This window comes from Drosophila mojavensis, unplaced genomic scaffold (assembly GCF_018153725.1).
Source record: "Drosophila mojavensis isolate 15081-1352.22 unplaced genomic scaffold, ASM1815372v1 contig_277, whole genome shotgun sequence".
Lineage (NCBI taxonomy): Eukaryota > Metazoa > Arthropoda > Insecta > Diptera > Drosophilidae > Drosophila > Drosophila mojavensis.
In genome coordinates, this window is record NW_025318822.1 from 2,227,456 (window position 1) to 2,254,893 (window position 27,438).

The 27,438-nt window shown below is 40.7% G+C and overlaps 2 protein-coding genes across 3 annotated transcripts in view; one reads left to right on the plus strand and one right to left on the minus strand.

Moving 5' to 3' along the window:
- Positions 1-30: 30 nt before the first annotated feature.
- Positions 31-27,438, minus strand: part of LOC6574125 (cadherin-87A) — a 56,340-nt gene continuing 28,932 nt past the window's right edge. For both annotated transcript variants that reach the window (XM_044008345.1, XM_044008346.1), the window contains exons 2-15: positions 25,088-25,124; positions 9,005-9,067; positions 8,590-8,936; positions 8,375-8,520; positions 8,008-8,315; positions 6,847-7,922; positions 5,338-6,405; positions 3,656-4,255; positions 2,917-3,515; positions 2,067-2,850; positions 1,731-2,006; positions 1,408-1,670; positions 994-1,345; positions 31-923 (exon numbers count right to left, since the gene is read on the minus strand). In XM_044008345.1, the coding sequence (XP_043864280.1) occupies positions 849-923; positions 994-1,345; positions 1,408-1,670; positions 1,731-2,006; positions 2,067-2,850; positions 2,917-3,515; positions 3,656-4,255; positions 5,338-6,405; positions 6,847-7,922; positions 8,008-8,315; positions 8,375-8,520; positions 8,590-8,936; positions 9,005-9,067; positions 25,088-25,100 (5,970 nt within the window). In that variant the 5' untranslated portion in view covers positions 25,101-25,124 and the 3' untranslated portion in view covers positions 31-848. The remainder of the gene's footprint in view (positions 924-993; positions 1,346-1,407; positions 1,671-1,730; positions 2,007-2,066; positions 2,851-2,916; positions 3,516-3,655; positions 4,256-5,337; positions 6,406-6,846; positions 7,923-8,007; positions 8,316-8,374; positions 8,521-8,589; positions 8,937-9,004; positions 9,068-25,087; positions 25,125-27,438) is intronic.
- LOC26528570 lies at positions 4,272-5,332 on the plus strand. The gene is made up of 3 exons (XM_015167273.3): positions 4,272-4,595; positions 4,849-5,049; positions 5,163-5,332. Exons 1-3 carry the CDS (start codon positions 4,351-4,353, stop codon positions 5,293-5,295), a joined length of 579 nt encoding a protein of 192 aa, XP_015022759.2. The 5' UTR covers positions 4,272-4,350; the 3' UTR covers positions 5,296-5,332.

Here is a 27,438-nt window from a genome sequence, read left to right on the forward strand (position 1 = left end):
AGGGGATGTGGCTTACAAAAACATATGCTATTTGTTTATTTGATTGTTTATTATATCGTATTCATACTGTAAATGCAAACAAATGAGTTATGACTCTGTTCTCATGGACTCCATAGAACAGTTGATGTTGCACAAACGTCTTCTATGTATTTATATAATAATATCTTGAACTAAATATAATTAACTTAAGTGTATGAGCAAGCGCGGCTAATTAAACTATGAACTTAAGGACTAATAGTTAAAGACCGAAACTAACGTAATACGAATTGGAAGAGCAAATAATTTAGTCTTTTTCTAAATGGTATAACTTAGTAATACATAAAAGTGAGTTCGCGTTTAAACTAATATCGCGGCGTTATTCAAGTCGAGTAAATCAATTATATTAACCATAACTATCGCTTACATATTACGCTAGACATCCATATTTTCAGTAGATATATATAGGTATATATTTATATGCATGTATATATATATATATGTGCGGTTAGTTCATATATATTATTGTCATTATTTATGCGGGAGAAATTCCACTATGGGGTTTAGTTTGTAGCCGTTTACACACTAATACGTTAGTATTATAAAGTTTCGTTTTGTTTCTTGATTAGTTGAGCTTGAAATATTCGTTAGCATATTATATACCACTACGCTATGTATATATATATGTATATGAATATAATTGTGTATATGATAGTGTCTATATATGCACTTATATAAAGTTATATTTACGCAACGGCTAACTCGGAATATGCAAAAATTATATGAATTGAACTAAATCGTATCTACGGGTTCTCTATATAGTTAGCTACTACAACATTTACAATTCAGATTTTAGCTGCAGATTGAACTGCTTAAATAAGCTCGGCTACGGCGTCGTCACCATCCCGTATTGGTGCCTGGAATGTGGAGCCCGTGAACTCGTACATCTGCAAAATGAAGAGGACCCAAATTATTTTCTATTATTTTCTATATGCATTTCATTGGTCAATATCTTACAGAAGGAGCTCGATTATTGCGGAGCGTTGCATAGTCCGCAAAATCATTTCCATGCGGATCAATACGTGTTAGAAGCAGGCCAGCACCGCCAATCCCACCGCCACTGGCTGCACCACCGCTTCGCATGGAAATGGAGCCACCACCACCGTTGCCACCAGAGCCGGCAGTCAGGCGATTCTGATTGTTGCGTGGCTGGATGGTGGCATACGTGTTGTCCACCGACTGGCCATGATGCACCTGTTCCAGGGAACTGCGATGATCTAAATGACCTGGAGCATCTGAGTTAGATATGTGATCAGGCTCCGAAAATACTTGCATGGTCAACTCTTGCTCTTCATACAGCTTGAGTTTTCTATGAATAAATAGTAATTAAATAAATGAATGAAATTTAAGTTAAGATTAAGGAGTACATACTGTTCAATCCAGAGCGGATTCTCCGTCGTATTCAAGTCCTCGATTATTTGCTTTTTGATCAAGGCCTCCTTGCGACGTGTCTCTACGGGCACTGAGAGATTCCAATGCTTCAGACAGCAGCAGAGTACAATGAAGCTAATGACGCCCACAAAGAGCACTATGACCAGTGCGACAAGACCAGCCACGGCCAAATCAAACTCATCCTGCACAATCGCTATATAAGCAGGCACAACATTCTCTATGGCAAAGCCTGCATAGTAATCCTATAACGGGAGATGCGCGTGGATTATATCATTGATTATTGAAATTTTAAAAATATATACCTTGAGATAATCATAGTTTCTGTCAATGTCCTTCAGAATTTCATCGACGGGGGCTATTTGCTGTGATTGCGGATCCACGGCATGGAAATACAAATCGCACCAATCCATGCGAATACGCCCAATAGAGTCCAAATGGAAACGAATTTCGTCCACAATGATTCGATGCTGCGTAGCATTGCGTAACTCGGCTATGATCTCTTCCTGCTCCTGATAGACTTCCTCTGGCGGCCGGGATAGAATCACCCTGACCAATTGAGTACCATCAAATACCCAAATCTAAAAACCATAAATTATTAAATATAATCTCTCATTGTCTCTCGCTGCCTGTTATCTTACATTAACTTTGGTGTTCGCCGAGCGTTGCGGTTGCTCCAGTTCTCTAGCCACAATCTCCAACTCAAACCGATCTTGGTTGTACTCCGCCATTATTGTATTGGCTGTGATACGGCCATCTTGCGATATGGCAAACGGACTGGGGACAATGGAGCCCGTTGATTTTGTGGCACCGAATTTGTACAGATTTGAAGCAACGATCATGTACTCAATCTTGGCATTTTTACCCTGATCCGCATCCGTAGCATTTACCATCGTAATGGCCGCATTCATTTTGGCATTGGCATTAACTCCCGCATAATAAACGGGTTTCTCAAATACCGGCGCATTGTCATTTACATCGAGCACGGTGATAGCTACCTTGGCGACGGTATTATCTCGATTCAATGTCTTGATCGAAAACGAAGCGCGCTCCTCTTCAGATATATGTAAATCCGCCTTGATGCTGGCCAATATGTACAGAGTATACGCATCAGTCTCCTCACGATCAAGACTCTTATTGGTATAAATATCTCCAGACAGCTTGTCTACATAGAAAGCGCCATCTTCATTACCCAGTAACATGTAATAAAATATGTCCCGATTGTGTTTACTACGCGAGGCGGCTTGAATGTGCCCAATCTTGACGTCACGACCGCTGTTCTCATTTATTGAAACCTTGTACGGATTAGAGGCGTCCGGGAACTCTGGACGGTTCTCATTCGCATCTACAATGCTGACGGTCAGCAAGCGAAGGGACTCGAATGGGGGATTGCCAGCATCACGTGCCACCAATATGATATCATAACTGCGGAGATATTAAGGAAATCTAGATAAGAATTGTCCGTTTCAAATAAACTTTTCTCTAACTTACTTGGCACGATTTTTGCGATTGAGCTGCTGCCTCACGCGTAGCTCCCCGCTGGCCTCATCGATCTTGAACTCAGCCGTCTGCTGCACATTTTGATTATTCACCTGCAAATGATAGCTAACCTTTCCGATACCATCAGTGTCATTGTCCAACGCCTTGACGGTCAGCAGCAAATAGTCGGGTTGCACGATGTCGCCGGGAATTTCGATTGTGGCATTTGACAGAGCCGGAATCACAAACTCTGGACGATGGCGATTCACGCGCAGAACTGTGATGACGGCCTTTGCAGTTGTCTCCATGGTGCCTGAGCCCTGAGTGTCGCGAGCTGAGATCGTTAGCTCGTAAACACCATGCTTGCCAGCCAGACTTTGTGCTGGATATATTATGCCGGACTGTGCATCAAGCTTGAACAATGCCAGCTCATTGCCCGCTGTTATTATATACCGCACATCCCCATAAAGTCCCTCATCCAAGTCAATGGCCTGCACCTGCAGTAGTGCTGCTGGCGGCTGATATGCTGCATTTTCCGAAACCGTCGAATTGTACACGGATCGGGTGAAGACCGGAGCATTGTCATTCACGTCCAAAATATTGATGTGTATCTGGATAGATGATGAGAAATGCTGCATTAATATATATGTATATTTATGGGGATCTATCTGTCTAGAGTTCTGCTATATATATACATCTATATCTATATCCATATCGTTATCTAAGTATATACCTATCTATTGTCACTCACCGTTGCTGTTGCCGATTTCTGTACCGTGGCTGGTGCCTTATCCTGTGCCACAACCGAAAGCGTGAGCTCTTTCAGTTGCTCGCGATCCAATATGGATGCATTGGCCACCATCACATTGCCCGTGTAGGCATCGACGCTAAAGTATTTATTATTCTCGCCTATCAGGGTGTACGTCAGCTCGCCGAAGGCCCCCACATCGCTGTCGTGGGCCTCCACCTTGCCAGCAACTGTGCCACGTGGTGAGTTCTCAGTAATGTTGAAATAGTATTCAGCCTGGGTGAAGTGCGGCTCGTTGTCATTCAGGTTGATAATATCGATGACAATGTCCGCCGTAGCTGTCAGTGGCGGCACACCGGTATCGCTGACTGTTGCCGTGAGTTTCACCTCCTTGACGGCCTCGTAGTCCAGGCGGGCAGTTGTATAGATGGTGCCTGTGGTATGATTGATGGCAAAGTAATCATTGGCCGTTATGTTGAATTCGCCAATGCTGGAGTCCTCGTCGCTGGCCTGCAATGTGGTCAGCACGGTGCCAACTGGCTGCTCCTCGACCATTTGCAGCTTTATCACCGGCTGTTCGGGGCTCCACGGCGCATTGAATCTCTGTGTGGATAGAAAGAATGTGGAAACGAGCATGTTGTTTATGAAAATTCAGTCACATTATTATTTGGAAATTTAGCTGTTCTCAGGCGTTTGAAATGGTGCAAGATATGTCCTATGGAAAACTAAAGCTGCTCTTTATAAATATCGTTTCTGTATTGTATAAGGCAACCTCTTTGAATGTCCACCGATTACATCTGGATTTGCGGGAAGTCAAATTGTTGGTCAATGCGGCCAAGCAGGAGATCTGGATCCAAGAGATTTTTATATTCCTCATATCCGGCTTGATCCTACTGCGCTTTGTCATGTGCTTTGTTGGACTAGCATCAAATATCGTTGCAATGTAAGTTCCTAAGATAATCCCTTGACTACGTCAACATGCCTTTTCCCCCTATCTGTCTAATATTATCGAGTTATTAGTTAATAACTTGTTTGAATATGCTCCATGTCTATATTTTATACTTTGCAAAAAAAAAAAAAAAAAAATTATAATTTATCTACAGCTATTTCCATCTTTAATACAATATTATCGTTTGCAATGGATATCATATCATATATTGATTGCTTCATTATTTTTTGCCCTGCATAAATCTCAGCTATCCAATCCTGACAAATTCCCAGCCCGAGCTGCTGATGCCTACAATCATTGTGCAGATCCTTGACAGCGTGGCATTAAACATCTACGAAATAATTTTGGGCTATGCATGCATAAAGTATTTATACCCGCAATCCATCTCGGTTTTTGTGGTATTCTTCGCAAAAATGACTATTAAAACCATCTGCTACATATCGGTGCTGTAAGTGGCCTTTGACTAAATGTGCTGATTGTGATCATTTCTGGCAAACCATAATCAGCAACAGATCAGGAATAAATAAATCTCACACACCTCACATTTTACTCTTTCCACAGCAATATTTTCTCAGAAAAGCAGCACGAAATTATGTCACACATGACCTACGCCGAGAACGGAGCCAATCTTGAGCGCGAAAGCAGCGAAGAGTTCGAAATAGCGCATGTACAGTTTCGGCCAATCAATTCGTAATAAAGTATAAATTTATAAATTTGATAGTGAAAAGGAACTGACCGGTGGTATTTTATTCACATCGATGATCTGTATGATGAGCAGGCCGCGCCCTTGCTGCACATTGGGCGCAGTGCTGTCCGTGACGAGGACATTGATGCGCATTACCGCAAAAAGGTTGCGGTCCAATTGCCGGTTGACCAGAACCTTGCCATTGCGAGCGATGGCAAAGTATTCCTTGAACTGTTCGCTGTGTGGCAGCTCCTTGCCCTCCTTGTCGATAGCCGTGATGTCGTCGGTGGCAGCAAACTCGAGGGCATTGTGCGTGGCCACATCGGGATCTAGAGCGATCAGTGTGTAGACCAGGTGGCCAACAGGCGCGTCTGCACGCACCTCAGCATGCTGCGTGGCTGGCACGAAGTAGGGATCCTTGTCGTTACTGTTCTGCACATTGATTGTCAATGTGGCGGTGCCCGTGAGACTGGGCGTGCCCAGATCGGCCGCCTGCACCTGCAGGTGATATGTGTTGCGCCTGTCGTAGTCGAGTTTGCGGGAGACAAACACCTCGCCAGTGCGCTCATCAATGTCGAAGTCATTGAAGCTGCCCTGTTGTATGCGATAGCGTAGCTCCGCATTCTTGCCCGTATCCAGATCGGTGGCCAGCAGCTTCTCAACGCTGGTGCCGATCTCCGAGTTCTCTTCGACGACGGCACTATAGTTTTGCTGCTGGAAGTTGGGCACATGGTTGTTGACATCGCGCACTGTAATGTTGACGCCGCAGTTAGCCGTGAAGAGTCCATCGTTGGCTTCGACCACAAATATGAGCTGCTCGCTCTTCAGATTCGTTACATCCAGGCTGGCATTGGGGCGTATGCTGATCTGGCCGCTTCGCTTGTCAATGTCAAAGATGCTCTCGATCTGCGGTGAGCCAATAATCCGGTAGCTAATGCTGGACATTGTGTCCGCATCGCGCGCCTTAACAACCAGTGGCGAATCAAAGACCAGGGAGCCCTCATCCACACTTGCCCTGTAGAGGGGGCTCTCACATACGGGCGGTGAGTCATTGGCATCACTCACTGATATCCGCAGGGAGACCACAGAGGTCTGGCCTTGTCCATTGTCGTCGGTGGCCTGCATAGTAATCAAAAAATAAAAATCAGATTGTGTGAGAAATATATCGATAAGAGATTTTCACAAATGGCGTCACTTGAATACCCTGAAGTTGTTAATTCATCCGCTAAAAATAATTAGTTCGACGTTTTATGCGATCCCAATTAGTATATATGTAGGTATGTACTAGACCTTGAGCATTATATGCTTTTACTCCTTAGAGAAACACCTAACGTTTCATATCAAGCATACATTTTACATTTTTAGCTAATAATATTTGTTTTAATACAAATTTAATTTAAATCAATACATTTTCTTGACTTTTTGTTTTGAGTTGTAAGTAAACCAAGTGTGATACATTAGTATATACATCACATTCTGCTCTCCAATTGCATCACATAGTTTAGTGCCCCAATAAAAGCCCACGAAATTCATTGTTTGTCAACCTCTTCCCACACCCACCTTGTATGACAAGAAGTACGTGGTCTCCGTTTCATAGTCCAGACACGTCGCCGGCGCCTTGCTGCTGGCGGCTTTGTCGTCATTAGCAGCTGCCGCCGCTACCGCTGATGTTGCCGCTGTTCCCGCTTCTGCTGCTTCTGCTGCTGTTGTTGCTGTCTCCGACTGCAACGGCGCCTGCGTGATTAACGTGTATTGCACGGTGGGCTCTGTGTTAATCTGTCGCTGGTCGAGGCTGTGTTCCGCCTCCATGGAAAGCATTTCGAGTGCGTGACCGTCGCTGTCATTCTCATGGAGGTCACGTCGCTGGCGCCTGTTGCTCTCGCTCTGGCAATCGCCCAGGGTAATGACGCCCGTTTGCTCATTGACATGGAACAGCTCGGCGCCAGTGCCGGAGAGGCTGTAGCGTATCCCTGCATCACCGAAACTGCTCGAGTCCACATCCTTGGCGGTAATCGTAGTTATGTACTGTCCGGGTAGGGCTGCCTCGGAGACTATAGCCGAGTAGCTCTCCTGCTCGAAGCTCGGCTTGTTGTCATTAGCATCCAGCACACTTACAGTTATGGTGGCTGTGGAGGAGAGCTTGGGATTCGTTTCCGTCTCCTCCGCAATTACCAACACTATGAACTTCCGCTGATTGGGATTCTCGTAGTCCAGAGTCCCATTGGCAACACGTATGTTTACCTGCGAGTAGCCAGTGACTAGCTTAGGCTCTACGTCGAACACCCCGGACACATCCTCTAAGCGCAGCGCAAACTTCGAGTTGATGCCCACATCGGCATCACTGACACTCATGTCCAGGGCCAGTGGAGTACCCTCCGGGGTGTTTTCGAGCAGCGACACATCGTATTCCTTCTCATTAAATTTGGGTGGAGAGTCATTTACATCGCGTATGGTCACTGTTGCTCTGGCTGTGGCACTGGTCAAGGGGTCATCACTAGGCACATCATTCACCACCTCGCGGGCCCGTACCACCAGTGAAATCAAACCAGTAGAATCTGTCAGTGCCTCACGATCTAAGGGCTTCGCGGTGCGAAGTTCGCCACTGTTTGCGTCCAGCAGAAAGTAATCATTGGGATCTGAATGGATTTAGAGAGACGAAATGCAATCATGAAACGATAGATTGAGTTAGGATCTCATAAAGAATGTCTTCGGTCTACTCACTGCTCAGCAAATCGTAGACAATTTTCCGTGGTTCGCCCTTGTCACCATCACGAGCATGAACGGTGAGCACCAAAGTGTTGATGGGACTGTCCTCGTCGATGACCGTTGAAAGAGATCGCTGAAACACTGGCGGCTTATCCTGCACATCCTTGACGCGTGCCTCAAAAGTGGTTTGAGTTTTGTGCACTCCATCGCTTGCCTCGATTTGGAAATGATAGATCATGCGCTGGTTGTAGTTCAATGTATCGTTGACCACCACAGCAGCCGTTAGGATAGTCGGCTCCCGGGTTAGCAATTGCAAATGGAATCTGCAAAGATTAGTTAGATTTAGCTTGATAGTTATCGTTAATGTATGTCTGTGACGTACTTGCTGCATGCTTCAGGACTCTGTTGCTGTGGCACACATTTGAGATCAAGGCTGTCACCGATTGTGTCGCGATCCTTGACCAATATTTTGTCAAATATTGTGGTGCCAACAACCGCATCTTCATTAACGTCCGCTTCATAGGGGGTCTATCGGGTAGTAAAACAAAAATAATGTTAAGTCTCGCAATAAATCTCAGTGCTCCCATTCCAACTCACATTTTGAAACTCTGGCGGATTATCATTCTCATCCAGTATGATGAATGTAATAGGCTGTTCCACCACATTGTCCTGCTCGGATTCGCCGTTTGGATCCACACGATCTCTGATCGATACCAAAAATGTCAAGCTATCCGTTTCCTCGCGATCCAATGGCTTAATCAGTGTTATATTTCCAGAAATTGGATCCACGCTGAAATGATCGGAGCCAATGGAGCCAAATGTGACATTGCTCTCCTCAGGATCGTAGCCCTTTAATCGAAACACCACTGAGCCCACTGGCTTATTCTCGTACAGCACAATATTGTTGAGTGTTTGTGTAAAGACAGGTGGCAAATTGGTCTCAGCTGCAGGTATATTTAAAGGCTTTATTATAGCTTAGTCCATTTGGTAAAATTGTACAAAAAATACATACAGCTGACGAGGTCCGATGCCAGACAGATTATTAACAGCGTCAGCGTCCACTTCATTTTGTCGACTGAAAATGAAAGCAAATGTGTGTGTTTTTTTATTTAAGGGATATAGCATATAAACAAACTAAGCCAACAGATTTGCCAAATTACAAAATAAGAGAAAGAGAGAAAAGGAATGCTGTTTGCTTGTTTCCACTCTTGGATTTGCATTTTTTCGGCCATTTGTTGCGCAAACAAACAACAAAGATAAATTAAATTTCATGCTGAAAATTCAATTAGCTGACAACACACAACAGGAAGGCGCGTGCTATGCTATAGTAGGGCGAGCAGGGAGGGGCGTCGAAGGGGATAAGCGAGTGGCGTCAACAACAATGGCCATAACAATATAACGATGCTGATGACAAGCAACAAGACAACAACAACAACAACAGCAACAAAGGCCAGCAAACAGCAAGCAGCAACCAGCAACCAGCAACATTGTTCCAAATTGTGCACTTTAACTGGAGCTGAAGTCCGGGAGTTCGGGACTCGGGCATTGGGCATCTGCCGGTAGTTGGCCGCTTAAAGGCGCCAACGTTTTTAATGTCCCCGGCACGCACGACCGGAGCTTTGTGCATGAGGACCCAGCCTTAAAGCGTATCTTCCAACAGCAGCAGCCATGGCTCTGCTGCTGCCTGTAATCTGCCGGTCAGAAGCAGAGCTTGCCCACAGGGAGGCCATGGCATGGTCCAGATGCAGGGCCCGCTCCTGAACAGACAGACAGCCAATTAGTTTTGCATAAAAACTCCACTGGAAATATTACAGTAAAGCCTCGCATTTTCTGTGTGTTTTATTAGCACAGACTACACTACACGGGCCGGGCAACGCCGGGTCGGACCTCAGGCCAAATGTCCGCAGGCTTATGTGGTCCATAAATAACCTATTTACCTGTCCGATACCATTGACCATAAACCGAACACTTTACGGTTTCGCGAAAGCTGCAGATTGTTTGGCATTTCAAGCTCCGTATTAGCACCATTCCATTGAGATAAATGAAACTGCAATTTAAATTCTATTTCTGACTCCAAATTAACATAAGTATAATGCATCTAAAGTAATTATTTCAAACTCGTTTATATATCTATTAATTTAAATAAGCTTTAAGTATTTTTGTATTATTTTTATTTTATTTTTTTTCAATACTAATCCAAAGTGTAATTTTTGCATTCACAGAGCATTTTACACTTAGAAATGTAAATTCTGAGCTAACCATAAATATTTTGTTGGAATCCAATATATTTCCGCACAGAGGAAAATGGAAGCTTTAATGCAACTGGTTGCTGCTGCTGTGAATGCAATATTTACTCTCATGACTTGGCTTATTGCTGTGGCAGTTGCAGTAGCAGTTGTAGCTGCATTTGCAGTTGCAGTTGCCATTTTGCCGACTTTACATTTATGTCCTGCTAAATGGTGTTTAGTGCTGACATGCATAGTTTCTTGTTTTGAGACAGGACAGTTGATTACGAGTGTAATTTAGGGATATTTGAATTATGTAGCCAAATACTGAGCAGTCACATGTCTATTGATTGCAATCTGGCCACAGATATCCTTGCAGCTCCCATGACTCTTAATGTCCACAGTCCAGTTTGTCAAGTAACATGTACTAATTGCTGCATTACAATGGTTTTTCAATGTAATTGCCATACTTTGCATACGAGCTCTCCAATTTGTACAGAAATTCTCTCACAAAAAACTAAGATACGAATTAATTGCGAATATAAATGCAAATGAAACGACTTTCCTAAACGGAAGTCTAATTAATAGACACACTCCACAGCTAAAACATACTTGTGGAATTTTCATGAAAAAAGCTAAGAATTTAATACGCTTTCGATAATACGTTACAGCTCATTCTGATGCACTTACAATTCATGTGCTCAATCTAAATATTCGATCCCATCCATCAAAATCATCAAATTTCAATCATATAGTAAAATTTATGTGGTTTATATGTGTGAGTGAATTTTTCGTTTCATGTTTGTCAATCGATACTCAAACCTGTTGAGGGATATTTGCCGTTGCCTCAGCCTTTACCTTTGCCTCAGCCTTTTCCTATGCCTTTACGCATTCCCTGAGATTTAAGCCTTCGATGGCAATGTTATACCTTTTATATATATATATATATATATATATATATATATATTTTTTTTTTTTTTTTTTTGCTGACTTTTCTTCATCTTTCTGAGTCATCATCATAAAACGCAAAATCTACCTTAAGTCAAATTTACTTTATGCAAGGGTAAGGTTGCCATAAAAGGTGAGAGCTGGGGCAGCAGCTCGGACCATCTCATGTTCCTATTGCGTATCTTCGTCGTCGTCGTCGTCGTCGTTGAGTGCTATGTAAACTTGGCGTTCATGTTCCGTAATCCTTCATGCAGATTGCCTTTCATATGGCGGCAAGGAGCAAGGCATGCCAAACGTAATAAATCATATTTATTTAAAATAAATTGTATTTCTTCTGTTCTGCTCCCAGCGCAGACAGCCAAACAGCCAGGCAGCCTCAGCCAGCCACCGGGCTAGCCAAATCGCTTTTCTTGGGGCTAAGGGCAATAATAATTGAATTATGTGCGCATCAAAAACTTCTTAGCCTCAGCATTGCCGCCAGTTGCGACTAGTTGCAAATCCATTTTGCGCTTTTCTTGCCCACTTTTTGGAGGCAAGCAGTAGCTAATCCCAAAGCTGATGCAGCAAGCAGACTGCAACTGAAATCTGGATGCACTAATAACTTTTTGCTTCTCCTTCCCCTTCTCCATCCCACACACTCTCACACTTTCGTGTTCAGTGCCACCCTCTCCCTCTCTCTTTCTCTCTCTCTCTCTCACAGCGTGCCGCTGCCGGTAACATAATAAAAATGTCAAACTCCTTATGCTGTCGTTTGTAATACATCTTAGTCAAAATATGTTCTTTATGTCTACAACGTCTTTGCCGAGCTTATTTCCTTACACTGCTTTTGAGTTGCTCTGCTGTCTGGCAGTTTTTTTTTTTTTTTTTGTCTTCGGTTTTTTATTTTGTGCAACATTTGTTATGCAGCACGATGATGATGATGATGATCATGATCATGATAATGTTGATGGCGACAGCGATGGCGATGACGACGACCATGATGACGATGATGATATCGTGTCGTGTCGTATGCGAGTTCACAAAGTGCTCCACTTAAATATGCTATGTAAATCACCTGTGCGAGCTACAGCTCTACGCCGATTGCTCATCCAAACAACCCCAACTCTGCTTTACCCTCGGTCCCCATCTCCCACTCCAGCACCATTCATATAGCTCTGAGCAGCTTGCCAGTGCTGACATTTTCTTTATGTCCTGCACTTTGTTTGGCCCGAGGCTGCATCCAGCCGTCACCAGATTCTATTTAAACGGCATTATCTTCAGTTGCCTTCTTATCTTCGCTCTGCTGTTGCCTCCATGCAACGTCCTATGGCTATATCTAATACATACAATCAATTCACACTAAGGGGTATATTGCCACCGTATATCAATGTCTAAAAGACTATATGATAATTTTAGCAATTAAGTCGATTAATTTTCTAGTATTTAGAGTCTGCATACGAGATCCACAAGCTTAAATAAAATGTCACCCACACTCATTTTATATCTGTTGTCATTATGGGCAGCACTTACAGGATATGTTGCAGGGCAGTCATTCTCATGCCACTCATGAATCGCATTTAAATTGCCTTTTTTATATACGTCGCCTGTTTTATTTTCGAGACGCTTTCGCACTGCTGCCATATCTACGCGCTGCGCCTCTCGTTGGCCCGGTTTGCAAAGCGGCCTTTTCTTAATTTATTCATAAGCCTGGTGGCACCGGCACACATCTTGAGTGGAGGCAACAACATTACTATTACTCATGTGGGTGGCAGCAGCACACTCCACTTAGACACACACACACAAGCACCCACACTGACACTGACAGCCCACCTGCATCAACAACAACATCAACAACAACAGGAGCAGCAGCAAGCTGTGGCAACCACGTGCGTGCGGCATCGTAATTCAACGCCGCTTGTTTGTTTAGCTCCGGCAAAGGCAGTTTGAAGCAATTTCCTTGGCTTGCGCCACCTGCAGCCAACTCCAGCCAGTCAGCCCGTCAGCCACCCAGTTAGAGCGGTGTTCTCTACCTATTTTTAGCGTCCTCATATAATTATGCTTCGCATGTTGTGAGCCTTGTGCTCATTTCGCATTCACAACGTTTGTGACAGTTTAACAAATTTGGAATTCAAATTGCACCGTGCACCGCGCATCGCGCATTGGTCCTAGAGCCTAGAGACAGGCTAAGAATGAGACGGGTCGGACCTGAGAACCCCTTGCCCACACCTGTTGTTACTCAAGCTGTGCATAAATCTGTGCGAGCGTTAATCGCTATCGCAGTGGCTTCATACTCAAACTTGTCTGCCAGTGGCTCACTTAATTTCCAAAATCCACATAATTATGAGTGCTACGTGCCGCATCGGTAAAGTTGCTTTCCCGAGGCTTAAGGAAAAGCCAAAAAGCAGCGCCAGCGTAGGTCTTATCAAGTTTTCTCTCGCGGCACCATTGTTGCTTTTCCCACGCGTATTAAATTGGAGCCACCCCGACGCGGAGACAGGGCAACCCACAAATCTTCACCCGGGACCCACTCAGGTGAGTTGAGAACGAACTTTAAAATACTGCACAAAAATTAAATTAAAATTGTTGATTTTCGCTTCTTTTTTTTTTGCTTTTTGGTTTTTCTGCTATCACTTTCCGTAGGGTAGTTTGTTGAGTGTCTGCATATCGGGAGAACGTTCAGCAGCGAAGCCGCGTGTCGATTGTTCACCAGAAGCGTCTCCCTCAAGCAGCAGAAGTTTAAATTGGTTTTATGTTAAAGCCAAATGAGTGACTCGAGTTGTGCCTGGTATGAGTTTTTTCAGCTGGGTTGGACTGGGCTGGGCTGGGTTGGGCCAGGGTGTCCTGTTGCCAGTTGAGTGCCAGGAAATGAAATTTCTTGCGCATTCCTTTTTTATTTCATGTTTCTTTGCTTCACATTGCACAGCTTAATGGAATGGTAACTGCCATTGGGGCTCCGAGACTGAATCTTGTAACTGTGGAGCCGTTGGGGCACTGTTTGCTCCCGGGACCCCTGTCAGTTGACGAGTGGCCGCTTAAGTTTGACTGCTTGTCAAATACAGAAAATGTTTTGAAATATTTCATGTACTTGACAATATGGTAGCCATCTCCCTGAATAGTGACCCGCTGTGCAGCTGTTTTACCCGCACCACCCCAACACAGCGCCAGCAGCTCCAACAAAGCGCTCAAAATAAATCACAGTAATGTATTGGCTGAGTTTACTTTGACAAAGACGTTTCAAGGCTTTAACCTTTAGAAGAGCCGGTCATTACGGAATTTAGCTACAAGCATTTTGGTTTGAATACGACATTTAAATATATTTATTGATTATTGTAAATCCTCAAGGAAAGGCTATATTTTAAATAATATTTGTTATAAGAAGCTGCGAATAATCTACCCAAGTATATTTAAACAGCAAGGACAAACAACAAGGATCAAGTCCCTAGTAAAGCTAACAAGAATATTCTTGTATTATATTGCCCCATTTCAAAATTTGATTTCATATTTTTCGCCGCTTTACCACAACCCAGGCACAGCATTGGTGTTAAATGTTTGTTAATGGCAGACTCTAATGCGACGCAATATATAAAGTTAAACGCTTAATTTTTTTTCTCATTTCTTTACGCCTATGAAACAGAAGAAGAAGAACAGAAGTTTTTATGCGCTTATTGCGCTAACGTTGGAGTAACTTTTCCTTTCAGCTGGCGCAAGGACTTTCGCAGCTTTGTTCAAGTTTGGTCACCCAGACAAATACCGACTGCACTTATCATCACATTGTCACAGCCGCAGTCGTTGTTGCAGCCGCTGTTACAGTCACTGCTGCTGCCACTGTCATATCAGCAAAAACAGAGTACAAACAAAACAGCGGTAGCAATAACAATAATCATCAGTTTAGCTCTAGCCGCTTCTACTCTCTCGCTTGGGTGTTGGCACCGGGTTGGATGCCTCCTAGGCCTAATGCACTGGCACGGGCCGGGGGGTGCATGCAGGACAATATATATAGTTTGCATGTGTGTGCGTGCACAAATGTTTCTAGTTGCATATATGTATGTATATTTGTATTGAACAAAGCTTGTGGGTTGCAGGGCCATTATCAGTAGTTTGCAAGCTGCAGAAGCAACACGATATTCAGCTAAATACATGTTACCAATACTAATTAACACGGCATTAGTTTGTATATGAGTTGGGCAAATTTTAATTGAAATAATTTAAATGTGTAACGAAATACAGAAAGAGATACAAATACATAGATGAAATTGACATTTGAATGCCATGATTAAATCAATTGTCTAATTGACGTTCGAAATGGAATTGCTTTTTAATGAAAAGTTTATTATACTCGTTTCAAATATTTCAGATTCGAATTCCGCACACAATATGTGCAATTATATTAACTCAGTTTGTTATTGAAATAATCCACCTTATTTACAAAGTGCTACTAGCTATTTGTATTTACTTATTCGCAGCAGAAAAGCACAAGTGATTGGCAGTTGCAAATGCAATTGCAAGGAAATATTGATAATATAATATAGCAAATGCAGGAAAAGGAGAAAGAGCAAAAGGAAGAGCAAGCATCGAGTAGTCAAGTATCGAGTATCTATGCCGTCATTTTGGCCCTACGGCACGCACCTGACGTCGAATATCGAATTGCGTTCCGATATCCTTTCGAATTGCTCTCAGTGTATATTGCTGTATCTGTATCTCAGTAGCAGTATCTGGCAGACATATCAGCGGCGAAGCAAACAGGCAAGCAGCCAGCTAGGCAGGCAGGCGGCACGTACTAGGAAGCACTTAAAATATTTGCGTACGCATGACTGATGATGGCTGCGGCCATGCCCACGCAACCAAGTTTCCACATAGAAACACCAACGAGCTTCAACTGCACCTGTATCAAGAGTATTAACAGCAATATTTCATGCACTTGTTTGCCAGAGCCGTACGCAGTCTAAGTACTCCCCACAATATTATCGAGCCTACATTGTCTTCAGTGCGTTCGTCTGTCGATTTATTGAACATTGAGTGCCAAAGATGATTGCACAAATGACTGAAATAACATGGCCAAAGCTCAAGATTAACTAGGTCTATTATACGACTTAAATGGCGGTGCAAATGAGTTCGGCAATGTGTTTGCGAGCCGGAGCATTAGATACAGTTTCAAATATGTATATGTAACGGGGAGAACTGTAGATAATCGACACTAGAAAACACCTGTTTGTGCTCTCGAAAAGATAATTTATTTAATCAAACAAATGACAATCGAAGCATTAATTGTTTTTAATTTATTGTAAGCACGCCCTCATATATACATCTCTGAGTTTTTGTTATATTCTTATGAAATATCAAAATAATATATTTATGGTAATTGATCGCGTATATAAGTTAAGAAAAAGTATATCAATCAATCAGTTAAAATTTTCCGCTCTTTAATCAATCGAAAATTTTAAAATTAATCAATTTTGTTTGTTTAAAAATTTGATTAATCTGCAATAAGTGATATTATCTGAAATAAAACATAGCTAATATCCTCAAATTACTCAAAAAATATGACTAACAAAATTAAGAATTTGTATCTGTGCTGAAAGTATATTCTTATTATTTCACTTATAGTGGCCACACACAAATAAAGTTCAGGGTTAATGGTGATGCATATAGACCAAAATAAATAGTCGTTAAGTCAGGTCATTTTCATAAGATTCGTGGTGTCTTCATTTAAACCAAAACAACACGTAAATCGCTTCGTAATTTTTTGGCTTGAATAAGCAAATACAGACGCACACGTTTAAAACTGATGATACAAATAAGCGATGATAATGATATTAAAATGCAGACTAATATTCCACTTTGTCGAAAATTATGACTTGTGATTTATGGGCTTTGCTTATCAGAAAATCAGTTAAGCGCATTTGATGTCACAGAGAAAAATTAACGATAAAGAATAATAGAAAATAACAACAATATTATGACAGTAAGGGAATTATATCATGACAGCCACAAAAACAAGCTGAGAAGACCAAACTGTGACTCGTCTAGTAACCAAGTACTCTGTTATGTGTATCTCAGAGTTTCGGAGAGTTGAGGCGAGCCAAGACAGAGAAGTGCGGAACTGGTTTAGATATAAATACATATATATATACAAAGAAATGAAAGAAATAAGGGCTATTATCGTTATTACGTGAGCGAAATAGCCAACAGAATCAGCAACAACAAGCTTAAGAACAAGAAGAAGAACAACAACATAAAGAGCAAGTGGAACTATAGCACATATTAACAAACAATAACAACACCAACAACTACCGGAAAACTGAAAAGAATGAGAGAGAAAGAGAGAGAGAGAGAAAGCGACAGAGTCGAAGACGATGATGATGACGACAAAGTCACCAAGTGCACAGTGAATGATGTAGGGTAGGGCACCAGGCGCCGTAGCGGAAGTCAAAGGATGTGGCAGGAGCAGCAGGAGAAGCAGCCTGGAAGTGATTTCAGTAAGCACTTATGACACAAGTACTTTGCTGCTTATAGCTTTATATACGAATATATATGTATATGCATATACATGCATACACACACACATAATATACACATATCTACACAGACGGAAACGTATTCACGTATTTTGCAACCGGACTGGATGTCCACTTATCGAATAACGAAATTACATATGTTGAATGTTATGCAGATGTTTAATAAATAAAAAAAAAAGAACTGAATATTTGCCATACAACGGATATTTCAAGCAACATAAAACAGCAAATTAATAGCTTCATTATGCATATTTGTTGCAACAATATCCTAAAGGAAGCGTATAAACAATAACAGAGAAACAAACGTGCAACTAATTGAAATTTTTGATTAGCGCCGACAAAATACACTTAATTAATGGATATAAATTTCTATAAATTTAATTGTTGAAATAGGTGAAAAATAAATTCAATTAAATGTATACATTTTTTATATGAAATTAAATTTAAAATATTAAAAAATAAATAAAGTAAAATAAAATTAAAAAATATAAGAAACAATGACCAATCAGCTCAAAGCGTAATGTTTACCATTTTCCTAGAATGTAAAGACTCCTTAGTTTTAAAGGGCATATAATGCTTCCATTAAGAGGATTTGAACAAATCGCGAGTCTGGCACATGTGAAACACGCTTTAATTTTATTTGCTTTGCAGATTCTATTCAAATTACGAGGGATTTGGTGGCATTCAACATATGGTCGTATGCCATTGGATTGGGCGGCGGGGCAAATGCCAGCGAATTTAAACTGCTTATTCTGGGATTTAGATATAAATATGCTCAATGGCGCAGGCCATTCCAAACAAGCACAACAAAAGTAATCATGTAAAAAAAAAAAAAAAAAAAACATATTTGAATTGAAATTTAATGCAAATGGAAGTGAGTGTGTGGGTGAAAATGTATTGCATACTTGTGGGCGCACAAAAGAGGTGGCATATTGCGAATAGGCGTGGCATTAGCATTAAATATCTTTTTGTTTGTCTCTTGCAGCTGTTTGTAATTTTGTTTCATTTTTTTTCAGTATGATTCAATTTACACATTCAATCGTAGACGGCACCCCATAATATTGTTGCATAGTTGCCGATGGGTTCTGGCAAACCTTAAAACATTTCTGTTGTTGATTGTTACACGTTGACACCAAACAAACAAACAAAAAATACATAAATAATGACACATCCCGTCACTGCCGACTTAATACAAAGAAAAAAGTCGGTTTCAATATTGAAATATTTTATGAAGGGCGAAATATCATTGAAATGTCCCCACTAAAAATCTCCTCTCTCTCCACTCCATTTTCGCAGCACATGCCACTCCCGTTCCATATAGTGGGATTGTCGACTGATGCGTGAGTTTCGGCCTTTTCCTGATTTTTTTGCCAGCCCACTGATTGTTTTCCTTCTTTTTTTTCGAGAGGCGTTCCGGCGCTGTCGTTTTGCTCCCTGCTGCTGTTGTCGATTGCGGCGCAAAAAGTCAAAATCTATGCGTGGCTTTTCCTTCTTTTTTTTTATGTTATGTTATAAAATGGTTTTACCATCGACTATAAATTGATAAATATGATAAATAAAATTAAATTAAAGAAAACAATGTAACAGCGTCGTTAAAAATATCGATTTGATTGGAATGCAAAAATCAACAAGATCGATCCTAACTGCCACGCGAGTTTAAAATTTGTTGATATTAAAAGTGTGGCAGATGGTCGATTCATTAAACTGAAGACTCTTATTAATCCTTGTTCTATATTTTTACAAACATGATGTACAGTTAGTAATACTAATATTTTAATGTTTATCTGATTTCAATGAATATATGAATATATATATTTTAATAATCAGTTTATTATTTGTTTGAACACATACAAAGCCAAATAGAGAATATTAAAATAGTATTCTTATTATTACCAAATAACTCTAGGTCTATATGTGTGTGAATACATTCGAAGACCATAATGCCAGGGTATTAAGAGAGAGAACCCTCGGCACCTAATGCGCGATTTAAAACAAATTTATCTGTCATTTTCTTAAACGCCTGTCCAACAAAGGCATCCGCCTAAGGCTGAAGCTGTCATCTTAACTGCCAGAGCTCCGTTTTATAGACAATTGCATTCGGGGCCTTAACCCGCCAGGCACTCAAATATTGATTTATTGAGTTGCTCATATGAGCGAGCATGTGGCTCTGTGTCCTTGTAGTTGTCGCTGCTGATGCATTTTTTATATTTGGCCACAAAGTGCAGAGCAAATAGTGCATCGAGTCGCAGGGCTGCGACTGTTGCCAGGAGACACAGAAGCGGCTGCAGTGGTATGTTTTAAATTACTTTAGGTTAACCTCAAGCTCTCCCTGGCACTTTAACACAGTAAACTTAAAGTTTAATGTCTTTTATGGATGCTTGAGAAATTCTGTGTGTGTGTGTGTGTGGGCGTGGAGTGGGGCGTGTAGCTGGATGGAAGCTGTAGAGCTGCTTAGGAGCTTAGAGCATTGAACTTGACTGCGGCGAGACTGGGGTAAAGAATGTCAGAGCTAAAGCAGAAAAGTAGCTGTATGTCTCGTACTATAATAGAGTGTAATCCAGGAGCACAAAAGCCAAAGGCTTATGATGTAAGGACACATAGAGCAATTTAGTAAAAGATAATATTTAAATGCTTCGTAAATGCCATATGGTTCAGTGCATCCTTTTGCCATAGAAACTTGTATTAAAGCTCATATTTTGTTATTTGGAGCTCAAATTAGCTACTTTAGTTTGCATAAAATATACTCTGCTCTAGCAACGCTCTATTTACTATCGCCATTTATCGCTGTTCCCTCCCGAACACAATCCTATTCAGAGATGCCCCAAGGCAGACGATGCAGCCAAGCCACAAAACGGCGATTCCCGATTTTCAGACAGAGTCATAACAAACTAAGCCGAGGCGAACGCACTGATCACCCTTGAAGCATATATCATCTGTGCTTTATACCACACTCTATGGCTGCCTGGATTTTCACACAATAGGTGCTGGCTTGGAGTTGCTTGCGGGACGAGCTATAAAATTGCCGCAAGGAGCGCGATTACAAATTGTCAAAAGAAGCGAAAGAGGAGAGAAAAACAACTGGATGAGTTTTATAGTCGCATAAGTGCAGTGCAGAAGTTTAATTTAAAACCACTAAGATGGGAATTTTCTTTTTACGGCCCAGCGCTCTTAAAGGATTTCAGGCGGGCGCCATATATGAGATAGGGGAACCATAAGAATATGCACTCTTAATGTAGTTAAGCAGGTTGTAAATGCCAAAGAGAAACAATTGACAGCTTTTAATGAGCGGCAAACACAAATAACGAGCCCAGCAGCAGCAAGCAGCAAGCAGCAGGCAGTCGACAGTCGGCAGGAAACAGCCAACAGCCAACCGGCAGCAGCCAGCAGAAAGCAAATTGAAATTGCAAAGTGCGCGTATTCGACTTTTATTGCATTGCACAGGACAGCCAGGATAATGCCTGGCAAAAAGCTGCTAGCTTACTTGCAGAAATTGATGGGCTACAGACTTCGACGCTTAATGGCAAAATGTAAGCGAATGCGAAATTCGCCGCCATCGTCGGCTAACACTTTTAATGGCAATCGTAAGCCCAACACAGTTAGACAGCCGTTTGCCATTGCAAACAGAATTTTTAATTAACATTAGCATCCGGATCTGCCCACATGAAATGAGAAGCTTAGTTGAACTAATTGTATGAAAAACTTAAACTAAGCCAATTGATTATTTTCGCAACACTTCTTAAAGCTAGAAATGTTAAAAAAATAGTCACACTAAAATAAAGTAGAATATAAAGTTCATGAAATTATATAAATAATCCATTTACAGTAGGGTATTGGAGATATTTAATAGTTAATTACCATGAATAATATAAATGATTTTAGAGTTTAACAATTCTCTTAAAACTAAACATTGCATTTAAAACAAATGATTGGATCTTACGAACTGATTAAACTAAGGATTGTAATTTGGCTATTTGGATATTTCACGATATGTCTTCTTCTTCTTCAACCCAACCCACAATTATTATCCAAAATATTTATTTTTGTATAACTATTTTTTAGTGACGTCTTTTATCCAAAAAGCAATGTTCTTAGCTAACTTTAGTCATCTAATCTCTAATCATCTACCTTTCACTGATTAAACTGTCTATTATTCAGTAATCAGCCCAAATTAAATCTTCAACCTATAATACTGCAGCATATATATTGTAGTCAGACCAAATAGTAATAGATTAACCTTTTTATACATTATTCCCTACTTCTAATACCAAGTAGCTTCGATTAACACTCGATTTTGCTTATGACAAATTGCTTGCATTTTTTTTACTTAAAGGCTAATCTTTGTTAAACTTTGCTTAACTTGTACACGCTGTTTATGTATAGTTCAATACCGTTGCATTAAAAGTTAATGTTACAACTTTCTACAAGATGCACTGATAGGAGATGCAAACAAATGTTGGCAACCTTTTTTATTGTGTTTGTCCCTCAAGTTAAACTCAATTGCATTCCGTTTTTTTTTGCGAAAGTTATGCAGCGAATTGTGCGAAAACTGCAGCAAGCTGACAAAAGTGCATAATTCCATAAAAGGCATACAAATTGAAACACAAACAGAAGAGCTCCCTTCCCCCTGATGGCATCCGCTGCGCTTCCTTCTATAATGTCGCCCAGAATGGGGACTGAGATTGGGTCTGAGCCTGGGTCTGTGTCTGGGAGTGGCACTACGGCTGGGACAATGCAGCAGTGGCTGCAAATTTGCAAAGTTTTTCGGGCGTGGAGAGATTCTATTAAAAATATTGTCAACTCAATACAAGGCTACAGGGCCAACAGGCAGGCAGCAGGCGGGCATCTTGAGGCAGGCATGAGTTGATTGTCGTAAACAAAGTTTTCATAAAGAATTTTTGCAATACCACCAAAAAGTGCCAGCTGACAAATTGGCATCCTCGAAACCAGCAGCACACAAACTGCAGCCTCTGCCTGCTTATGTTGTTGTTGTTTTATTTCTATTTTTATTTTCTGGAAAACGAAAATCGCAGTAAATTTCAAGAAGGCATAAAAAATAAATTGACAATTTTGCTGCACGTTTTTGTGAGGCCACAAAGCTCAGGCACAGATACACACATACGCTTATTTGTGTGAAACCACAGCCAGAGACACTCATTTTTCGTATTCAGCCCCCAAAGTTCCCGCTCTCAGTTCGCGTTCTGCAATTCGAGGAATGCAACGCGGCGGTTTCTCCTCGGTTTGCCTTCTGGGTTACCAGCAACGATGAATTTTGTGGTTAGTCCCATGCCAGAGCGTAGGTGTTAAGGCTGGCTGATGGTGGCTTCTCGTTCTGGGTGTGCTTCTGCTGCTGCTTTGGGTTTCGCCGCTGAACCACAAATTAAAATGTGGCCAAATTTTCACAAAATTTATTGTTTGTCCCATCTTGGCAAAAGGACAACGACAAGGCTCAACAGCAGCAAATAAGTTAAATGACTTTTATGGCCAAATATTTAAATGCCAAAATAGAAATAAGCAAAAGGCGGACACTCTATACGCTTTCTGTATGTGCACAAAATGAAATGAATAACATGCTTCTATATATTTTCAAACCAAAATCCTTAGAATGAATAAACAAATATAGAAAATATATATTTAAATGGATTTCAATTCCATTCCAAGTTATAAATATAGAAAATGTTATATGCATGCAATGATAAGGTAGATATTGTAGTTCTCAATCAATAACTATATTAGGTCAACCAAGAATTTTTTGTTCTATTAAAGATAATTTTTCTTGAAGTCTAAAAAGACTCGCATAACCGATATTACAAAACCACGAGTCCAATAAATATTTTTTGTTTAACTGCAAACTCATAACCAAAATATATATTGTTTCTTTTTGTCTTATTCTAAGCTAACTCATTTTATTTATTTATATTTATTTACTCTATAAACTTTGAAAAACATGCGCCATGAGTAAAATGTTTATGAATTGGAAACAAACTCAAACAAACTATAAAAATTTGTGTGGGTGTAAGTAAACAACTGAGTGGGATTGTGGATAACCAAAATCAATTTACAGGAATAACTTTTCTGTGGTTTAAGTCAAAGCACCATCAATACATTTTCGTTAAAGCAAATCTGAAATCGTCTTAGCTTTGTTGGCCACTTAATAATGTAAATGTAATTTAACTGCTGGAGTTTGCATTCATTAAATTTGCTTAAGCATTGTAAATAGAATATTTAATATCATTTATAAAAGTGGTGTTTCAACTTTTCAATAATTTGGCCTTGTTTTGCCTTTCTCTAGCGTAAACATTGCGAACTTTATTGGAAGTTACGGAAAAACTTGGCGAAAGGAATTGAAAGGAGAAACAAATGTCCGTGGATAATGTGCTGCAACGCCGGCAACAATAAAAAGGATAATGCGACAAGTTGAAAACGAGCCAAGGCGACCGAATGACCGCCATTTTTGGGCGAGCCCGCAAAAGTTCGTGCGGCACAAAAATATATGGCAAAAACTTGGGCGCATTTAATGAGTTTATTGAACCAATTGCAGAACTTGCAAACTGGCGTCATTTGCCAGCTTTCGGTGGAGTTGGCAACCGTTTGCTTTGGCATTGTCCAGTGCCCGCTGGCATGTCCTGTTTATACACCGGACACAATGCTCGCAACGGATACCGTTGCACTCGCAGCTTGCAAGTGGCAACAGAAAGTAAGTCGGTGATGCAAGCGGCTGTGACTTTTGGCAACGGGACAACGGGAAATATTCTTATCTTCCGGCAAGAAGAAAAATGAAATTTTATTTACGACAAAGGATTTGGTGATTTCCCCTAATAGTTAATTCAGCCTCTGCTTCAGCTTCAGCGCTGGCTTCAGTTACAGTTCTAGATTCAGCTTTGCCGTAATTTTTTGTCTTTCCTTGGACTTTCTTAGACGTGGCAACAAAATTGCGGCAGACAGAAGTCATTTAAGGAGAATTTATGGGATTTTAACTGACATTTAAACAGTCAGAGCCAGAGACCGTGCCAGACCCACAGCCAGAGCTAGAGCTAGAGCTAGAGCCACGGAGCAGGAGACGCAAATGCCAACGGGGGCGAGCAGGCCAACTTGTCGGCCAAGATTAGCGACGACTGTGCAACAAAATGTTATGGACAGCCCGAGATAATGGATGCTACTTGGAGAAAAATGAATTGTAATTACATTTGCAAGCTGCAGAAATGTTTGCACTAACGGCTGAGCTAATGGCCAGCTTAGTTAGCTGAACTCACAACTGCAATGTAATTGACTGAAAAAAACTATTGAGACTTCAACAAGAATGCAAAAACCAACCTTGTACTTGTTACTGAAGTGCATCTTATCTTAAGATCTTACTTTAATGAGCAAGACATACTTGAAACTAGAATTTTACAGAACTCTGGCAATTACTTGTCTATTTAAGTTACATACCTTCGAAGCGCATCGTGCTGATAATTTGATATAGTTCCTGAAAGAAACAGATATAAAATAGATTAGAGCAATGTTCATAAAACAAATTCACACTGTCTTAATTAATACCCTTAAAAGAAATTGAGTCTTGTAAGTAATAATCCAAACAAGCTCTTAATCTGAAAATGAAACACAATTTTATGGATTTTTATATTTTTAGCTGAACTACAATAGCTTATATACTATGTATTCCTTTTATAAAATCAGCATTCCATGCGAAATCCGCACAAGACTTTTTTATCTTTATGTTATTTTTTATTTTTATAAGCCTCATAGTTAAATAATTAACTTAAAAACAGTTCTGTAAGCTGTCCAGCTCTGTGCTCAATATACATAAATGCAATACAACTACGACAAAAGGGAAATCCCTTTCAACCGAGTTTTTATATGTTTTGCGCTGTAAACCGAAACATAAAGAACTGTGAAGAAAAATTAAACAAAAATTAATGTTTACCGCTATATGTAGAGTTGCATATTAATATATACTTGCCAATGCCATAATGCGGAAGATTATATGATTATTTAAATTACTTTGCCAAATATTAAATTCATTCGTTTAAAGTTTCAATTTAAAGCATTTTTATTTTTCAATTTTAAATTAATTTAAACAGCTTGAGGCATTGTAAAACTATAACTTACTAACTAGCAAGGACCACATGCCAAACATGACCAACAGTATGCAAAATGTGAAAATGTTTCGCCTTTGAAATTTTAAGAAAATGTAAATTAATTACTGCACTTTACACAATGTCAACACGAGAGAAAGAACTGGCACACTTTTCTTTAGAAGCCAGAGAAAACTCTACTGAGCAGCTAATTACAGCACCTTCGATAAGTCAGCCACAACTAAAGCAGGTCATGCTAGAGGCCCTTTTCTGATAGCCAATTTTTGCAACTTTTTTTTTGCAACTGGCTGAAACTTTTTCCACTTTGCTCGCCCGAGTCTGGGAGCAAACCTAGTGCAATGCAATGCGCCTGATGTGTCGCTTTTAGCATATTTTCATAATTTTCTAAAGCTTGTTGAAAGTTCATTTAAGCAAAGCCAGCAAAAGGTAACACACAATTTGGTACTGAAGTGTATTCGTTTTGATTTTCTGCTACTTTTTTCTCTTTCTTGACTGCTATTTCACATCGATAGTTCCAAACTTTTCCAAACTGCACTTGTGAGTTGTTGTGAGTGCTCGGCATGTATTTAGATGTTGCTGTTCGCTGTTCTTGTTGCTGCAACAGTAATCGAAAAGTTAATTCTCCGAAAAACAAGGTAATTAGTGTAGCAGTGCCCATAAAAAGCAAACGAATGTGCAAAAATAACGAGAAAAGTTTGAAAAGTGCACAGTGCGACTAGAGTGAGAAAAGGTAAGAGCAACAGCAACAACAGTAACAGCAAAATCAGCAGCAGCAACGACGGCAACAACGGCAACGGGAAAGGCAAATGCAAAGGCAAAGAGCAACAAGAAAACTGTGTGGCATTGTTGTGTTGCTTGCAGCACGCTGTAATAAATGGCCATGCCGAGAGAGCTTCATAACAATAACAACAACAGCAACATCGTCTACAATGGCCGTGCGACTATGCCACAGGTAAAAGGTACTTGCTGCAGAAAAAGAACAAGCCAAAAAACAGTTTCCACTCGTAGCAATGTGCCGCATGCAGGGTTGCCAGGTGCAGCACCGAAGCCAATGTGTTAATATTGCTAACCGAGTTAGTCAAATAGGTATTACATTTAATTAATTATTTCATTACACACCAAGTTGGCAAATTAATTATTATGAGTGTAATGCATAGCATATGAAAGAACTAAATACACCTAATAGTTTAAGCAGCTTTAAATTGTTTTTAGCAATCGAGATGAAATGTAAGAAGAGAATGATCAATAAGATATTAGCAGCGTATGTAGTTATATTTTTATTTTCATGTTCACAATACTCAAGTATATAGTACATAAAAGTAAACGCCCTCAGCTCCAGCACGAACCTTCAATTAATTAATAAACAAAACTTTTAGTCGCTCGAGTGGCGTAAACAACTTTGCCGACTGTCATTTGTTACGCCAGCAACTTGAGACCTTTGCCACCATGTGGCTGGCGGTAAACAAGCCGACCTACATATTTATGTGTGCATGTGCCAAACAAACCCTTTGCAGGCCCCCGCTGACCTTCTCGTCCCTCTTTCCCTCCCACCTTTTCGCACTGTTTTGCCTCTGCCTAATGACAGCATAAAGTTTTTGTCACCACATCAATCAAAAGTTTTTCATCAACGTCATCAGAGTTATCAACGTGGCCCGTAGGCGGCTACAAACTACACCAACAACTAGA